The 19782-nt window shown below is 34.1% G+C and overlaps 1 protein-coding gene across 3 annotated transcripts in view; it reads right to left on the bottom strand.

The window, feature by feature from the left end:
- Positions 1-346: 346 nt before the first annotated feature.
- The window catches only part of PGAP1 (post-GPI attachment to proteins inositol deacylase 1), an 81141-nt gene continuing 61705 nt past the window's right edge, over positions 347-19782 (bottom strand). The window contains exons 18-28 of one of the 3 annotated variants that reach the window (XM_036254691.1): positions 19518-19626; positions 17807-17845; positions 13576-13669; positions 12860-12950; positions 11922-12119; positions 10946-11081; positions 8506-8556; positions 7868-8055; positions 6085-6189; positions 4534-4717; positions 347-754 (exon numbers count right to left, since the gene is read on the bottom strand). In XM_036254691.1, the coding sequence (XP_036110584.1) occupies positions 4579-4717; positions 6085-6189; positions 7868-8055; positions 8506-8556; positions 10946-11081; positions 11922-12119; positions 12860-12950; positions 13576-13669; positions 17807-17845; positions 19518-19626 (1150 nt within the window). In that variant the 3' untranslated portion in view covers positions 347-754; positions 4534-4578. Of the gene's footprint in view, positions 755-4095; positions 4718-6084; positions 6190-7867; positions 8056-8505; positions 8557-10945; positions 11082-11921; positions 12120-12859; positions 12951-13575; positions 13670-17806; positions 17846-19517; positions 19627-19782 lie in introns of those variants that run through there. The other 2 variants (XM_036254692.1, XM_036254690.1) reach the window with 2 other exon arrangements.

The raw sequence follows: 19782 nt of genomic DNA, 5'->3' as shown, positions 1-19782 counted from the left end.
TGATTTAAAAATTTTTGGCCATTGACAATGTAATCAAGATGTAGCTTAGAATATCATCTCACATATGAAAGACATGTTACCAATTCAGGTGTAGTTATACAGGGCTAGGCAAAAGAAAGTTTACAGTTGTGAGTATGTGAAACAGAGTTTAGTATTGTATTATTATTTATTATTCTCCATATGAACAACTGTAAACCTACTTTTGCCCACCCCGGCATCTATAATATTAATGAAATAGCAGTTGGGTCTTACTATTTCCAAACATTATTCCATTCTTAAAACTAAGTATTAATATACAAAATTCAATCTTCCATATTTATAATACATTATTAAAAAGAGTGAATTCTTGAGTAATTATAGTACACATATTTGGATTTTGATAACTGACCGGAATTTTCTTTCCCATTATTCTTATTAACAATAAAGAGAGTAGCCTCATAGACTTTCTAGTTCCTCAGGTTGTTAAAGAATGCATAATATGTATAAATAAAAGTTCATTAAAGAATTTGAAATGTCCTTTATTCAAAAAAGACTAAGATAAAATTTAGCTCCTAATCATCTTAATATTCTGTAAAATTATCTTCTACATTTATTTACCTAATATGGCAATAAAGTTTTCTGTCAGGGTCTAATTTCCTAATACAAAGATACTTTTGTTGCTTCCTTTATCCTGGGGAGTGCTATGCTCCCCAGATTCACTCCCCACCAAAACTTCACAAGGTGTCTTGTTCCTGTGACATACAAGTTCACAAATCTAAAACATGGAGAAAACAGAATGATGATGAAAAGTAATCAACAAATGCCTACTCATAGAAGGTCTCAACACATTTAAAAAACATTTCCCAACTGATTTTAATTTACTGAAACTGCAGATGCAGCAATGTGAAGTTTTTCCATTAAATCTTATCATAAAGCAAGACATTCCACTAATTTAGATGTAATGCCTACAATGAAAATATAGGCCAACTCTATTATCTGGGGGTTCAAGAGTCAACAGCCCCAGCTTGTCTCGTAATCTCTGTCTCCCCCATTTTCCCCAGAGCTTTCAGGAACTAGACTGAAAATTGAGTTTTACTTCCTTTAATTTCTTTTGACCACTTTTTGTAAGAAGTGCTAATGAACACTGAGGTGAAATAAACTATGCTTTAAGTGGAAATTCTGAAGAGTTAAGAAAAGTGTAGGAACTAGAGAATGAACACATCAGATTATCCTCCTCCCCTAAGTGTGTGTGTGCGCAAATGTGTACTGTCTGCATGAGTGATATGATCATTAACAAACACTTTCTAGGCCTACTATAGTTCTTTCTTTTTCCTTACTGTATAATCATGTAGCTATCACAGTGTGGTTTAATTAAGAAAAGGTTTCCATTATATATCTAAATTTACCTGACCAAAATATGAAGGAAAAAAAAAAATTGACTGATACATGACTAATGTATACTAAAGAGACTTAAAAAAAAAGCAGTGTTAACCAGGCACAAATGGCTTTTTTAGGACAACTGTGTTAAAAAATTTAACTCTGGTGACAAACAAGAAAAGAGTTAGCAGAACTTGTTTAATTTGTAGCATGAAAGAGATCCAGAAAAAAGAGCTTTAATGATTTCTATTGTGCTATCAGTTCTAAATTGTAAGAGCAGTAACTCTAGAGGTGGCTTTAGAAACACAAAGTACCCAGTGTTTTTCCTGCACAGCCTATGTTTGATCCAGTTATCAGCAACAGGGTTCAGGAGTAATTTTTATAAGCAAAAACTTACTCAAAACTCAATATGTTCTAAATAAAATTGTTGTAACATTAGAGCTCAGAAGTTTGTTGAATTAGATAATCCTTAACTACCAATAAACAATTTCATTTTTAATAACATCACTAATAAAGCTGTGTGGTTTTACCAGATAATAACATAGGTTGTAAGCATGGCAGACACAATGTGTAATTTAAACACAAAAGCACTTTCCTTTACTCAAGAGACAGAAATATCAATTTTGCTAACCTTCAGAGTCTACCTTCCCATGTCTGGTAGTTATATGGATTTAAAGTGCATCAAGACTTGGTGAAGATCCTGTCCAAGTGTATTTTTAAAAAATGGTGTATATATTTATGTATATAATGGCTAAGATCCAACCTACTGTTGTTCCTAAAATGTTTAATTAGAATCCTTTCTATAGTTTAAAAATGAAATATTTTGTTGGAATAAATAAGACTTTAGAACTTGATAACTACACTCACATAAAAATATTTTAGTGAGAAACAGTGTGCCTACCCTGCTGCTTTAAAAAGCTAAAGCATTACTCACAAATGAGAAATTTAACCTTTTTACATTCTATTCATGAGCCATATTGACTAAACAAGGAGATGTCAGATAACAGAAACATAATGATTATGGTTGTCAATAGAGGATTCAAATTAACAAATTTTCTGAAGTTCTTTCTGTATATAAACCTAAGTTCAAATTTAGAAATAATTAAATAACACGTTTAATCTATATCTTGAAGTACAATTATATCCGTGAAAAAATAAAAGATTCCACGTGTATAGAAGTTGTTTATCAGAGTATAGCTAAACATATATATGTGATATGCCATGGGACAAGTGTACAATCTACAAATTCTCTTTCCTTTTGGGTACTGAACACTCAAGCATTTTGTATTTTATCCCTTTTGCTATTTCTCTCAAATAAGAGCCTGGTATGGCCCTGGCCGGTTTCGTTCAGCGGTTGGCGCATCGGCCTGCGGTACAGAGAGACCCGGGTTCAGTTCCCGCCGGGGGCACGTACCTCAGCTGCAGTTTGTCCCCGGCCGTGGTTGGTCGTGCGGGTGGCAGCCACTCGATGTGTCCCTTCACATCGATGTTTCTCTCTCTCTCTCTTCCTCTCTCTCCCTCCCGCTCTGTCTGAACAACAACAACAAAAAAAGAGCCTGGTATGCCTGCCGTGTCTACTATGAGGTTATCACTTCCCTTTAATGAAATCAGTATGTGAAATATGACTTCTGAACAATAGGCATGAAGTCAGAAAAGACAACAATGGACTCAAACAAACTTACAAGCCTCAGAAATGATAGCAAGACCCTCTTTGATGCCAAAAGAGCAAAGACCTGAGGAACAGTTGAGAGGTGGGGTAACCCTATATAGGCAGTAACATTGGGATCACCCTCTGTAGGCAGTAACAGCTGAGAGGTTGAATGGACTCCAGATGCAACGGCAGATGAAATAAACCTGGTACTCTAGGACGTTCCTGGGTACTAAGAAGGATGAAAGTTCACAGGTGTAACAGTGGGATTACTGAGACTTAAGAATCTGAGAGGTTTTCAGTATTCACAGCATATACATCTAAAGGGCTCTATCAGCCAGGTATACCTCAGCCTGAGTTTATTCTTTCTTAAGGCAAAGATACCTAGCTCCATTACCTGCTTCCTACCCTTCCAGATAAAAGTGAGCTGAAATCTGAAATGAAATATTAATCTCTTATCTGTCAAACAGTAGTTACCTTGACAAATTAAGATTCCACTGTTAAATCTAGTGTCAAAAGCCTCTAATTTATTCAGGTATACTGTTTATACTTATACTATTAACAGGGTAACAGTTTGTTACCCCATTAATAAATAATTTTATACATCAAATGTGCTACTGCACATGATCATGCTAATTTTTCCTCCCACAATAGTCAAAACTGTGCAAACCTAGAGGTTTTTTTTCTGACCAATGGAATTTAGTTAATAATCCATCTTGACCTGAGGCACTTTTGGCAACCATGGTCAATGGTTAAACTGGTAAATAAATGATATAGATTGAACAACTGACCTGCTCCAACCCCAGTAAGTAAATATCTATGAGCATTTTCTTTAAAATTAATAATAGATCTCTTTAATAGTCTCCTCATATTCACCAAGAATAAAACTAAAGATCTGTATTTGAAAAGTAACAAGAAAATATTAAGTTTTGAGTTTGAATTATGTTTCCATCCATCAGTGTTGCATTGGTTACTAAGAAAACATGTTTCCTTAGAATAAAAAGGTATATTTTCACAGATGTAAGAAAACAAAAGATCTATTTTGTTTACTGTGGATGCTGAAAACTGACCGAAGACTCTTCGTGGCCACTTCATTTTTGAGAAACCAAACAGTTGTGAATTTCAATCTTTTAAGACTTATTTCATAATGTATGTACTGTAGCAAATACAAAGTAATCCACTTTTTAGAAGAAAGTTTGATAAAATGAGCAGAATGCTTGAAGTGAGATTACAAAAAATGTTTTACATTTACTGAGTATTTAGGAGAAGATCCCTAGTATGGCCAATCCAACAGACCAGCAGATACGCAGAGGAGTCCTCCAAGGCAGTGTCCACCATACACTTTTACTAATTTTTAAAAAAACGACTAGTATACAGATGCCACACCACAAAACAAAACCATGCTTCAACTACTCTCTTCAAGCATTACAAAACTAATTTCCTATTTTCAATACTGTAAAAATAGATGTGTCTTCTCCAAAGGATCTTGTCCACATTGACGGATCTGTGCAATCCCTCTTATTACTTACTGACTCTAAAGGCAAAAATCAGCTTCATCATTCCTTCATCCAGTCTTACATGAAGTTGCACAACGCATGCAGTAAAAGAGGAATGAAGACAAAGCATGGAACCCTGTATAAGTGTGCGGACCCAAAAGCAATCACACCAACAGCCAGAGGGAGTGGAAACTGTGAAGTAGTCTTCAACAATTTACTGTAAAAAGAGAGAAATATATATTACGTAAAGTACATTGTGAGCAAAACCAAAATATGTTGATCGTATAAAGAGTTTTAGGGAAGTGTTCTAAGTGGTTTTAGATGAAATAATTAAAAGATGATCAATCCAAGTTATATTTTGGTTAGAAAAAAGAAAATATTTCTATAAAAGTAAATAACCTGCTTTGTTTAGTCTTTTAAATTTTAACAATAGAAAAATACTAGTTGGATGTTTACTCAGCGATTCTACCTCTAGAAATCCATCCTAACAAAAATAATCAATAATGTTTACTAAGACTAAGTTACAGAAATATTTAACCCTACTTAAAATAGCAAAACAATCCTCAACCAAAAAAAATAAGTAACCATCCTTCACTCGTGAGAGGAGCACATAAAACAAGACACTGAATATTTTTAAAAGAAATGTACAGATAGTTCCCGACTTATGGCTGTTAGGGTTATGGTTTTTTGACTTGTCGATGGTGCGAAAGCGGTAAGCATTCAGTAGAAATTATCATTTGAATTTTGAATTCTGATCTTTCTGGCTAGCAATATGTGGTGAAATACTCTCTTGCGATGCTGGGCAGCAGCAGGGAGCTGTAGTTCCCAGTCAGCCACGCAATCACGAGGGTAAACAACCAATACTCTACAATGTAGTATTAAGCGCATTTTCGACTTAATGATATTTTCAATTTACGATGACCTGGCTTATAATGACATAACTCCATCATATGCCAAGAAGCATCTACACTATCAGGAAAGACCTTTTACTTTGAAAACAGGGAAACAGGATAAGAGGAGTTAAAAAACTTGCCTAAGGATATAGAGCTATAAAATAGCAGAGCCAATATTTAAAACCCATGTCAGCCTGACTCTGCAGCATCTGTGAATATCTGCCAGAACCAACAGAAAAGGCTTTGAGAGCAAACAACCAGTCAATGAAAAGTCAACTTTTACTATGGAGAATTTAAAAAACATAAATATACAAGTGGACTAACAGTATAATGAACTTCATGTACCCATCATCCAGCTTCAAAAATTATCAAGTCACAGTCAAACTTATTTTACCTATATTCCTATCCACTTCCACTGCTGTATTTTTTGAAGTAAATCTTAGCCATCATATCTTTTAAGGGTTGACTTAAAGAAAAAACATTATTATATCCTGATAAGTAAAACCCATAATTAAGAAAACAAATATAATGTACTTTCATATAAACTATATTTGCATTTACACCATAGTTACTATTATAGCTTTCCCTTTAAGAATAGTCAAAGTATTAGGAACAGCATGATTCAGACATAAAAGAAAGGGTAAGAGAGCCAGGAATAGATGTGAGAAAAAGAAAGATTAAACAACCATACCTTGATTTTATTGAAACAGTGTAAGTATTTCCAAGAATTGCCATAGTTGGGATAAGGATAAATGCCAAAGGTTTACATGGATCAGGATTAAGTTTAAAGTAATACCTATATCAAAGAGAAAAAATAAATAAATCAACAAAGCATACCTGATCATTTTAAATGATCAGAATCAATAACATTCAATAAATTTCAAAACATACCAGTAGTAATATAGATATGACAGCTCTAAACAGCTCATGAAATCTCTGATAAATAATTTTTGCTCTAGATTATCTTTATACCCAAGCTCTATATGGAGAATTATGTTCAGAAATTACTAAAGGAAATGAAAATATTCACTACGAACGTGCTTCCTTTTTATAAGTATATGCCTGAAAGTTCATGTAAAAATTTTATAAAACAGCCCTGGCCAGTTTGGCTCAGTGGTTGGAGCATTGGCCTGCGGACCAGAGAGTCCTGGGTTCGGTTCCCACTAGGGGCACGTACCCCCCCAAAAAAATTATAAAACAAATTATTTAAAATATATTAAGGCTTCTCTATTTTAGAAAAGATGAAATAGGTTTATATAAAGTAATTGTTCCTTATCTTTTTAAAATTCAAATTCTCATTTCTTGCATTTATTGATAGTGTAACATCTATAGCCTTTCAGAATCACAAATTTGTGCTCCTTAAATAATTCTCTCCCCAAATCTGTGAACAAAAATATGGATCTTGACTAAAATGAAGGACAAAGAAAGGATATTAATATCTGGTAATCTGTGACTTAATTTATCACACTTATTTTGGTCCTGTCAATTTTTCAATACAATAACAAAACTTCCAGTGTTTAGAGAATCCAAGTTTTATAAATTTCTGAAAACTATATTGAATAGAGGTTCAATTATTACTTAGATAGGTAGCCTATTTTTTAAAATTTTTTTGTGAATCCTCACCTGAGGATATTTTTCTATTGATTTTTAGATAGAGTGGAAGGGCGAAAGGGAGGGAGGGAGAGAAGAGAGGAAAAGAAGAGAGGGAGAGGAAGAGAAACATCGACGTGAGAGAGATACATTGATTGGTTGCCTTCCACATGACCCTGACCAGGGCCAGGGATCAAACCTGCAACCCAGCTACGTGCCCATGACTGAAATGGATCCTGTGACCCTTCGGTCCTTAGGCTGATGCTCTAACTGCTAAGCCAAACTGGCCAGGGCGTATTTTTTTTAAAAAAACAACTTATCAATAATGAAATATTCTAGAGATTTCTTGGAGGGCATTTCAGACTTATTTGACCTAGGACACTTAGCAGGTAGTAAAGCAAATGATGGTTTTTAGTAGTAAGATAGCTAATCATTTATTTTAGTTATGTTTGGGACATATTAGAAAAGTACATACAGTACTTCTTTCATTATTTCTAATAGTTTTAAATGGAAGCATCTTTCTTCCTCCCAAATTTAAGAAAACATAAAACTGATCATGAATTGAAAAATACATAAAGCACTAGCATTATGAATACCTTAAGTCAACAAAATAAAGCACATTTTCACATGTCTAGATCAAAGAAGGTTAAAGGTGACAATTCCCTCTTTTGGGGGGGCCAGATTTTGGGGAAGTTTATTTTCCCAAAGTTTATATTCTCATGATAAGGGAGAAAATGTGAATGTATTAAAAATAAATTTCAGGGGATTTATAGTTTCCTGTTCTTGAGGAAATTTTATGGACTATTAGGAATATACCAAGTCTCTACTCATAGATATCTACTATACGAACCTCATTAAGTTATAATGATATAAATAAAACACACCTAAGGTTCTTCAACCAGTAAATTAAAGACGGCATGCTGAGTAACACAATCCATGTCAACAAGTTAATCACAGTACTGTGCATGCGGAGACTGTCCTCAGCATCACTGGCAGACAGACGAAGAGGGTGTGCTGTAGAGTCTTTATGCTGATTGGATTTTTTTTCACTTCTTCGAGAGTGTTTCGGATTCTATAAACAATAAAGAAAAAATATCAAGATATTAAATAAACCATTTATTTTATTTAGGATTGTATTCAATGACTTAATAGCTAAATAAATTAATCTTTTCATTACCAAATTGATATAAAATGCTTAAATTATCTTGTTTTAAAGTGGTTATCAGTTATAAAACTTTTATTTCTTTGACTTGCTATTTCACTGCTGAAAAAATACTTTCTAAGTAATAACTCAAAATAAAAATTAAAATATCATCTGTAATAACAAAAATGATAAGTACTAACAAAGATCAAATTAAACTTAGGCAATCTATTTTAATATTCATTAGGTTCACTTTTCATAAAATTACTTAAATTCATAATGCCTTTTAAACAGTGTAAAATCACAATACTAAAAAAATTTTTTTAATTTCCCATGTTCTTTTATATTAAAGTGATGTAGAATTTTGAAAATAAAACTTACCACAGTTTGGCTATTTTTAAAATTTGTTAGACTGGCTTGCAGATGAACAACCTAGGAAAAAGAAATGACCATTTAATTTTACCTTTATTTTAAAACAAAAAACAATCATTTATATTAAAATCAAGAAGCACTATAATCTTAAAACCTAAAAATTCATTTAAACATTTAAAAATATTCTTTTAGAAAAGATAAGTAATAACTACACATGCTGCTGTCATGGATTAAAAAATGATACAAACTTCCAGAGTAAGTTGGGGGCAGGATATATTGCTACACCTTTTACATCCTAGAATCTCTGTTTGAATGATACTTTGGCTATAACAGCTTAAAAGTGTCTTGTGAATAAAAAATTCGATTATAGTCCTGACCGGTTTGGCTCAGTGGTTAGAGTGTCGGCCCACAGACCAGAGAGGCCCAAGTTTGGTCCCTGCTAAGGGCATGTACCTCAGTTACGGTTTGTCCCCAGCCCGGTTGGGGTCATGTGGGTAGCAACCACTCAATGTGTCTCTCTCACATCGATGTTTCTCTCTTTCTTCAAAAAAATAAATAAATAAAATTTCGATTATATTCAGTACAGTATAAAGAGTAACATGTTTCATATTTTCTAAATCTTTGAATAACTGAACTCAATTATATATGGTGGTGAAATGTTCACAAGAATCTGAGAAAGTCTGTAAGTTTAATTTACTAGATTTGCTTAAGTATTTGAGAAAGTTTTGCTTATTGGGTTAGTTAATTAAAATATTCGCCCTAGCCAGTTTGGCTCAGCGGTTAGAGCATTGGCCTGTGGTCCAGAGAGACCTGGGTTTGGTTCCCGCTAAGGGCACGTACCTCGGTTGCAGTTTGTCCCTGGCCCTGGTTGGTTGTGCGGGTGGCAGCCACTCGATGTGTTCCTTTCACATCGATGTTTCTCTCTCTCTCTGTTCCTCTCTCTCCCTCCCACTCTACCTGAACAAAAAATGAAAAAATGTCCTCGGGTGAGGATAAAAAAAAAATAAATAAAAAAAATAAATAAATAAATAAAATATTCAATGAAATTTATTGAACTGGTTTGGCTCAGCGGTTGGAGCATCAGCTTAAGGACTAGAGAGTCCCAGGTTCAGTTCACGCTAGGGACATGTACCAAAAAAAAAAAGGCAATAAAAAAACTCAAAATATTATATTTATAAATCAAAGTAGTACTAAATAGTTTTTTTCTGATGGAAATAATCTATAATGTGTATGTATTAGTGTTAAAAGAAGATGCAAATAAACTTTTGTTTAAAAAAAAAAAAAAAAAGCATTCTGGTATCAACGGTCTCTACATAAGACTAATATAGAGAATATGCAGTATATGACCTATATTTTCCTGCAAAGCTATCAACCTTGGAAGTGGGTTTTTTTTTGATCCTCACTCGAGGACACTTTTTCATTCTTTGTTCAGATAGAGCAGGAGGGAGGGAGAGAAAGAGAGAGAAACATCGATGTGAAAGGGACACATCGAGTGGCAGCTTCCCGCACGACCAACCAGGGCCGGGGACAAACTGCAACGGAGGTACGTGCCCTTAGCGGGAAGCGAACCCGGGTCTCTCTGGACCACAGGCCGACGCTCTAACCGCTGAGCCAAACCGGCCAGGGCGGAAGTGTTTTTATTTTCCCAGTAAAATTATCAGTCTAATTATTTTTATCACTGTCCTCTGATTCTTCAGCAACATATGTAACATTTTACATTATTTTAGCATGACTGATAGCTGGATCCTAACTGACATAACTTTTTGTTTTATCTATAACCCCTGTTTAGAGGGAAGTGTGAATAAAAATTGCTCTGGTAAAATGTTTTATGTAAGTTAACATTACTTGCAAAACCTGGAAGCAATTTGGAACAGATCATATATTTTCCTCCAACCCCCTCTTTTTTTTTATCAAACTAATTTAACTCAGGTTAATAATTTCAGTTTCACAGTTAAAGGTACGTGTGAGTGTGTGTGTGTGTGTGTGTGTGTGTGTGCGTGTATTTTTTTAATCCTCACCCGAGGATATTCTTCCATTGATTTTCAGAGGGAGTGGGAGGAAGGGAGGGAGGAAGGGAGAGAAAGAGAGAGAGAGAGAGAGAGAGAGAGAGAGAGAGAAACATTGATGTGAGAGGGATACATCGACTGGTTGCCTCCCACACAACCCCAACCAGGGCCGGGGATCAAACTGAAACTGAGGTATGTGCCTTTGACTGGAATTGAATCCGTGGCTCTTTGATCCGTAGGCCAATGCTCTAACTGTTGAGCCAAACCATCCAGGGCTATATTTTAAATTTAACTAAGATGCTAAAAACCTTTACACTTAAACCTCTTATACAACATAAGATTACTACAGTAGTAACTATAATTTTTGCTAACAACACCTACAGGAAATTCTACGCCTGCCTGATACAAAGCCCAGCTATTCTGACTTTATTGATCTGACGTACCTTAAACACATAGTAAAGATAAGTAAGAAGTATGGCAAATGCTCCACAAGTTGCCCAACTAACTATGATCAAAACAATGGTCAAAAAGGGCAAGTCTGGTGATATCATCTTGATATCTTTAGGAAGTTCAGAGGGCCTAGAAAAACAAGAATAAAACTCTTAATGGTTATTTATACAATCACATACAAGAAAAAACACCACAGCACTCTGCCAGTCTTTCCTGCTTACTAATATGCAAGTCCCATAAGATTAACAGTAAGATATTTTTTTATAAAGGCAAGTTTGATTACAAATTCTGTAATATATGGTGATAACACCTCTTCCATTTAGATTCAGTATGGCTGACATTTGTGCTAAGGAAATAATGTTGCTTTTCAAGATAATCAATGGTTATAGGCCCTGTGCCATACATTTCTAATCTTGATAGGTGGAGAAACAGTTTTTTATTTCTTAAAGTCTCAAGATCACTCACACATGTGATGGTGTCAAAGGCACCTCGGAAGGGTGGAAGAGGAAGCATCACACATAATACCCTCCGTGACAGTATATCATGTAACAAGTTTGGTGGGAGGAGGAGCAAAGGAAACTAAATCAGTGGTTTATAAGAAAAGTTGACCAGTAATTTAAAATTATGTCTTTGAGCCTATAATAAAACCACAGGGAATGTTTTTGGAGCTCTTATATGTTTCATCTAATCTTAATCTAATCCTAAACATCTTGATTAGAGTATCTTGCCCTCAAGTGTGATTGAAAGTCAAGCAACAAGGTCAAAATCAAATGTAGCATTTAACTTACAATAAATGATTATCTTGGACAAGGACATAACTTTCTACACTAATCCACGTTTTTCTAGTTATAACACCTTTCCTTAGAAATTAGTCTATTGAAAGCAAATGAATTTTAAGTTTCCTCATCAGAATATAATTTTCTTCTTAATTAAGAGCAATGTGAAAGCTTTTAATCATTCATTCTTTACCTTTTCAAAGCTAGCCACAATGAAGAGAGGAGTCTTACAGATGTAGAAGAGAGTAGGCCACCCCAGTACGCAGTACATGTTCCAAACAGAAAGAGGATCAAGGATACAAGGGGGAAACACATACTCTGACTAGTCAAGACGATAGCATCTAATTCTGGTAATAATAAAACATCCCATAATTCTTTAAACCATTTATACCTGTGGATAAAAGAAAATATACATAAAAGCAAAAAAAAATCAACAACTAACATTTAAGGATTTAATATTTTAGGTGTATGACCATTCACTAGAGTCCCTAAATTGCTATAATATTTAACTTGTAATTATACCAGAAAACAAACTTCAAGTCATTTATCTTCCAAGTGAGTCTACTGATCTCAAGGATCTGAGCCCAGAGATTCAATGCAGTATTACTGCTCTCTATTGTTCCTTATAATTTTTAAGTTGGAAAGTCAATAGCTAGTTTTAATGACAGAAGAAGAAAGATCTAAGCAATGGTTCTTAAGCAAAAACAAAATCTGTATAAATTAGGAATGGAATGTTAAGTAGGGTAGAGAGATCTAAAACATATTTTGTATGTAAAGTAAGAAAAAGTCATCTGGGGCACTGTCTCATCAATATCCTATAATGGTTATATTAACGATATAGGATGTTCAAAGATCATGGACCATATATATCCCTTTGCAAATGTTAAAGGCCTGGAATATCTACAGTCTAAGTTTAGTTGATATATATATGTTCAATAATTTCTTTTGAAATGATTATACTGTTGACGTAAATGTTGATATAGTTATCAGGTCTTTGTCTAAGAGAAAAATCCCATTTAATAAATAAGTCAATTGCCATATTTGTATTTTTAATATTCCAGTATGGAGACAAACACAATGTTTTATATACAATACAAAATTAAAGTCATTATCAGAGATAATAAGACCTACCCCAATAGAAACTTAATCATAATTACAAAAGGATCAACTTTGTATGGTTTGGCTTCTTTATCCAACATAGTAGCATATTCTAAGCAATGACCTGGTGATTTAAAAAAAAAATTGTATGTAGTAAATAATTCACAGAAATTACAAATGAGACATATTATATTCTACATCGTCTGTAAGAGCACATACTTCATGTCAGAGAAAGCAAGGGTCCTCTTTACTACCACATAGACTCTTCAAAAGATGAAAAATTACTGTAATTTAATGGTTCTCATATAAGAGTATACTCTTAGTCACTTGTGAAACAAATTCTGGAAACCAAGGCTGGGATTTCATCATATGTATTTTCACAAAGCTCCAGAGGTGATTTAAAAAAAAACACAAAAAACCCACAACTTTACTAGATATGATTCTTATACCACAGAATTCGTCCATTCAAAGTATATGCCATTCAGTGGTTTTTAGTATATTCATCACACATCCATCTAATAAATTAGGCTTAGAACATTTTCATTACTCCCAAAAGAAACTTTGCTCCCCTGAACTGTCACCTCCAATACTTCCACATTCCTCGGCAACTCTAATCTAGGTTTCTTCAAGCACAAGGATATAATATGGAGAAAGCAAATAAGAAATTTCTTGCGGGAGAAAAGCGAGTATAAAACGGAGAAAACAAGAAAATAGAGAGGGAGGGAGGGAGGAAGGCATAACGTTCTTACCTGTTGAGAAAAGAGAGTATAACTGTCCTCCATAAGCAAGAAGGATGCTAGATATAACGTAAGCAGGAAGAGCTCCACCATGAAATCGAACTACCTAGAAAACAGGCAAATCAATGGACAACTTCTAAATAGTCATGTTAATAAAATAAATGTACTTTCACATGAAATAAAAATGTTGTTCTTCACTTTATGTCTTTCCTGATGTGGTCACAAAGGTATTTCCAGTAAATGGGTTTCAAAACTTTAAGTAAAATAAATGTTAATAATATATAGCATATTAGAAACATAGTATCTGAATTTTTCATCAAAGGCATAATAAGGAGAATAGATAATTGAGCAGCAAGTGCTACAGACTTTTTTATAAGGCATATTTATTGAGCATTTACCATGCTCCAGGCTTGATATTAAACATCTTATATGCATTATCTCATGCTCTCCTTCTGAAAACTCTTTGAGATAATTCTTATCCCTATTTACAAATAAAAGAATTCAGGCACAGGGAGCCTACATAACTTGCACAGTTAAAAATATAATACGAAGCATGTTACTTACTTGTTACCTCTCTATATCCTCATCAGTAAAACAGGGGCAATAATAGCACTTACCTTTCAGTTAAGGATTAAACATGTTCATTTGTGTAAAGCATTTAGAATTATAATTTGAGCATGTAAGCTATCAGAAAATATTAGCAGCTATTATTAAACTTTTATGTCTGCCACTGTCTTTGGAAATCTTGTGAATGGGAATTAACTCAGAGCCCAAGTACTGAATCATTGTAATAGTGTCTCAAACCAGCCTATTGGCTGGTCCAATCTCTGTAAAAAAACATACATATTACACAAAAAAGTATTAAGTTCTTACTTAAAAAAATTATTTTTATTGATTTTAGAGACAGAGGAAGGGGGAGGGAGGGAGAGAGAGAAACATCGATGTGAGAGAGAAACAATGATTGGTTGCCTCTTGTATGCACCATGACCAGGAATGGAACCCGTGAACCTTCTGTGTACGGACACTGCTCCAACCAACTGAGCCACATCTGCCAGGGCTTAAGTTCTTATTTTAATGATAAAGTTTTAAAAGTAAATTTACTTTAACACATGTTCTCTATTACACAAACTTGTTTGGAAAACATAGATTTCCCTGGCAATCTGAAAAAACTATACATGTTTACATATAATGCTGAGTAAAATTTCAGAAAGTTCAAGGTTTTCTTGAAGCTCCTCTGTAGATTCCCAGGTTAAAAGAGATTAGAAAGACTAAAAAAACTTACAGGCTATATTCATGATTCATTGTTGATATCTTTAGTGGAGAGAGAAGAGAGTTGAGTAAAAGAGAAACAGTCATTTTTCTATTACTAAATGACACTCACTGCCTGCTAATCACATGCTAAGAAATATACAGCATACTTTGGTTATTAAGTATAGCCTGGCTGGTGTGGCTCAGTGGTTGAGTGTCGACCCATGTATCAAGAGGTCGCTGGTTCGATTCCCGGTCAGGGCACATGCCCAGGTTGTGGGCCCAATCCCCAGTGGGGGTCATGCAGGAGGCGGCCAATCTATGTTCTCTCATCAATGTTTCTATCTCTCTCTTTCTCTCCCTTCCTCTCTCTCTAAAAATCAATAAAAAAAAGAACATTTTAAAAAAAGAGAGTATAGAGTATGGAAGGGAAGTTAAGTAGCATAGCAGGCTCAGAGTCAGACTCCTGAGTTTAGATTCCAGCCTTGCCTCTCACCAGTTCTGTGTCTTTGGGCGAGTTACTTTACCCTTCCAACTCTCTCCATTTATGGAAATAAATACCACTTACCTCACTGGGCATCTGAGGCTTACATGTGTTCATTTATGCAAAGCATTTGGAATAGTAACTGGTACAGGTAGGTGATTGGAAAATATGAGCCGTTATTATTAACCTTTAATGCTTTCATTGTCTTTCAAAATCTTGTATGAGGTCCTAAACAGAGTATTCTGAACATAAAATTTATTTTTAATGACTGAGTATAATTGTTAGGAGTATTAACGGTTATACCGGGTCACATACACAGCTGGTATAAAATTGACTAAATCAACAATCATAAACTGGCATCCCCCATGAATCAAATTCAAATTATAACATGTTTCATTTAGTTTTATATTTGGCATAATATTTCTTTATATTTTATGTTATTTTTAAATTCTTTATTGGTTTTATGGAGAGAGGAAGGGAGGGGGGAGAGAGGGAGAAACATCGATGAGAGAGACACATCGATTGGCTGCCTCCTGCATGCCCCTCTCTGGAGATTTGGCCCACAACCTGGGCATGTGCCCTGACCAGAAATTGAACCTGGACCTCTCAGTCCATGGAACAATGCTCAGTCCTCTGAGCCACACTGGCTGGGCAGGAAGGGCATCTTATATCTTTTCAATAATTTGAGAGGGACTTAACTCAATCACCACAGATTCTTTCAGACTTTTAAAGTACCCACCTCTGATCCTATAACACCCACATCCTCATTTTCTTGAAAAATTTCCCCATCTAAACAAGGATTTTAGTCATCTTTGATGCACATATAATTATGCTTGACTATAGAGTACTGAGCTAACTAGACTTTTTTTTGTCACTAACCTGAATTATGAAGCCCAAACTGACAAAAGAGAATACAGAATGTTACATCCTCAGCCCATACCACCATGAACAGTAACATGCCTTTGGACATACTAAAAAGACGATAGCATGGATTCTTCCCCTATATTCCAAGAGCTAATTTTTCTTAATAATCAATCCCTTAACATTTTGCTTATTATAACTCTCCATGATGCTATTTTTCAACCTGTACTAACATTTAATCTTCTCTAATGTAGCACAAGATTTTTACACATTAACTTATTTTCTAATGTTCACATATTTAATAATAAAATTTGGTTCTCATCGTATTGTTATGAGGATCAAACAAGATAATGCATATAAAAAAGTTTCTAATTTAATTTTGATTTATAAGTTTTATTATAATTATAGAATTAAATGACTTAAATTATTCTGCTATACCGAGATTGCAAAGCACAAAAAAATGAATAAAGTGAAAGTAATAAAAGGCACAATAAAAATTTTAGTGACTTAAAACTACCTAATTTGCCCTGGCTGGTTTGGCTCAGTGGTTGGAGCGTCGGCATGTGGTACAGAGAGACCCGGGTTCAGTTCCCACTAAGGGCACGAACCTCGGTTGCAGTTTGTCCCCGGCCCTGGTTGGTCGTGCGGGTGGCAGCCACTCGATGTGTCCCTTCACATCGATGTTTCTCTCTCTCTCTCTCTTCTTCTCTCTCCCTCCCGCTCTATCTGAACAAAAAATGGAAAAATGTCCTCGGGTGAGGATAAAAAAAAAAAGAAAAAACTACCTAATTTCTCTGACTAATCAATATTATCTATGTCATAGTTGTACAATTCTGAAAATTATAGTGATGTTGAATAATATGCTAATTATACTGCTTGATAAGTTATTTATTTTTTGTTTTTGTCCTCACCCGAGGATATTTTTCTATTTTTTGTTCAGATAGAGTGGGAAGGAGAGAGTGGAAGAGACAATCGAGTGGCTGCCACCCACACGACCAACCAGGACCAGGGACAAACTGCAACCGAGGTACGTGCTCTTAGCGGGAACCGAACCCGGGTCTCTCTAGACTGCAGGCCGATGCTCCAACTGCTGAGCCAAACTGGCCAGGGCTGATAAGTTATTTTTATAACACTATTTTCTATGATTTATGGAAAGATATTCTGCAAATACATTTAAACTATTTTTCCACATTTATTGAATATAATTTTTTACCCATTACAAACTGAGCATGCACAAAATTAAAAGTTCTTTGCAAATGTTCATTAAATGACAATCTATAGATTTTATTAGACTACAAATTATAGTGTATGAAAAACATGAAATCTTAATATGACATTCAGTTAGCGCAGAATATCAATCTGTTTGAGAATCAGAAATTAGTTCTTATTCCTAGGAAGTATCAAACATAAAAGCATTCTCTTAAAGCCAGGATGGCCAAGTATGGCCTGTGTGCCAAGAATGGGTTTTAGATTTTATTAAAGTGGAAGAAAAGAGAAAAAAGAAAGAGCAGATGTAGTAGGGCTGGCAGCAGAGACAACAGATGGTCAGCTAAAATATTTATTATCTGGTCCTTAACAGAAGAAGTTTACAACCCCTGACTTATAGTATCTCTTCACAAGACAATAAATAATCAAACAGGAGTGTCTTACCTGTCCAAGTATTTGTGAAAAGGAAGTCTTAACTGTTACCTATTTTAAAACAATCATTAAAAAAAAGGTTGTTTTACCAAAAGCTTCTCTAGTTCAGATTTTATTAAATTAATCATTAACTTTTTTTATAGTTATAAACCTAAAGGAACTCAAGATCTCAAAATAATCCTCTGAATCACCAACATTTAACTTGTATCAAAAGTCATTTTACTGTTCAGTATATTTTCCCACATTCTAATTCTTTGACAATTGAATGAATGCTATGGTATACATAGCAACTCTTTACTAACTAAAATATTTAATTAACTAGAATATCATATTACAAGATCATGCAAACCAGAGAAATGTTTTAATGATTGAGTCCAGATGCTATACATATGTTTGCTGAAAAATTAAGCACAAATTAACCCATTATACAACCAGTTTTTTAAGGTCTCAAACTTATTAACTGTGTAGCACTAAACAGAATTAAGTTAAACCACTTCTCAGTAAATTTTATAAAAATCGGTTTCATATGATATAAGACCAGGAAAAAAACAGCACATTTAGTAAAATTTAAGCCAAAACAGTATTTTAAACAGATATTCATTATTAATTACCTCTAACATAAATACACCTTTTTTGATATTAGGAAGTCTGAGAAAATAAAACAAATCTTTCACAGGGAGGTTCAAAAATGACTACATTTTGTCAAGAAAGAGTTTTTGAAAATATAAAGTTATCTGTAAAAACATGAACATTTTGAGTGTGCAGTATTTGGAGCCAAAGTATTAACACAATCCTTACTACCTCTGTAAAATATGAAGGTACAAGTGAAAAATCACTAGAGCCCTGTAAAATCCTTCAATGTTAGAGACAGAAAGCAAGCTATCAAAGCATTTAAAAAATTCCATGAAATCTAGAATAATTCATAATATATTGGTCCAACTGAAACTTGGTTATAAGAACAAATTCTACTCATTTGACCTACCAATTCTACTTTACCCAAAAAAATTAGTACTAGTACAGAATCCAAATATTTAAGCTTGGTTTAAAGCAGTTGAGTAGAAATAAGGTATTTCACATAAACCAGAGACCTGTGATGTCACCACAAATGCATACTTCAACTACTTAAATCTAGAATCCTCAGAACCTGGCATGTTCTAATACAGGGAGTTCATAAATCCATAAGTTAATAAAACGTTAATTTTGAGTTCTATTTACCTCTTCTTAGCACAAATAAATCTATGTAATTGTAACACAAACACAATAAACACCAAATTTAACATATTAATGACTAATAGAGCCTAACATAATTAGTGAAAAGGAAAGAAGTTCCTTAAGCTTATCCAGTAGAGCTAGAAAACAATATACATCATGTTAATTACTAAATTTAAGCCACATAGCTGACTTCATGATGTTTTTCAATTTATAAAGGATTCTGGACTTTTGTCTTCCAAATTGAAAAGGTTAAACTACAGTTTCAATTTTCTTTTTCTATTACTTATCAAGATGTATACTTTCAATGGTCTAGCTAAGAAACTACTGAGGTAGTGCTAATAATAGGTAAAAGAGAATATTTAAAGTAATATAAATGTCTATTCCTTTTTTATAAATGTCTATTTCTAATATTTATCACCTTTCACATCAACATACACCTAAAGCTAATATAAAAATATATTTCCAATTTATTCTATAACTAAATCTTAAAAATTAAGCAAACACAGCTTACCTCATACTGACAGTCTGATGATGTGTACATTTTTAATAATGCTACATGGCTGTCATTTTCTGGTTGAGCAACATGGAGTTTCAGAGAAATTTCTGTTGAAGATGGAACCCTGAAAAGTAACTTAAATATCAATCCTCAAATATAAAATGCTAATAAATAACAATGGCTAGGTCAATCCTTGGCACAACACAACGCGACCATGTAGAGGAAGGTGGATGTCAGACACATTATTATGAATGGACACTTCTAGTCATATCACAGTTGT

The sequence above is a fragment of the Molossus molossus genome, unplaced genomic scaffold, assembly GCF_014108415.1.
Source record: "Molossus molossus isolate mMolMol1 unplaced genomic scaffold, mMolMol1.p scaffold_m16_p_11, whole genome shotgun sequence".
NCBI classification, from domain to species: Eukaryota; Metazoa; Chordata; class Mammalia; order Chiroptera; family Molossidae; genus Molossus; species Molossus molossus.
This window is presented reverse-complemented; position numbering and strand designations above follow the sequence as displayed.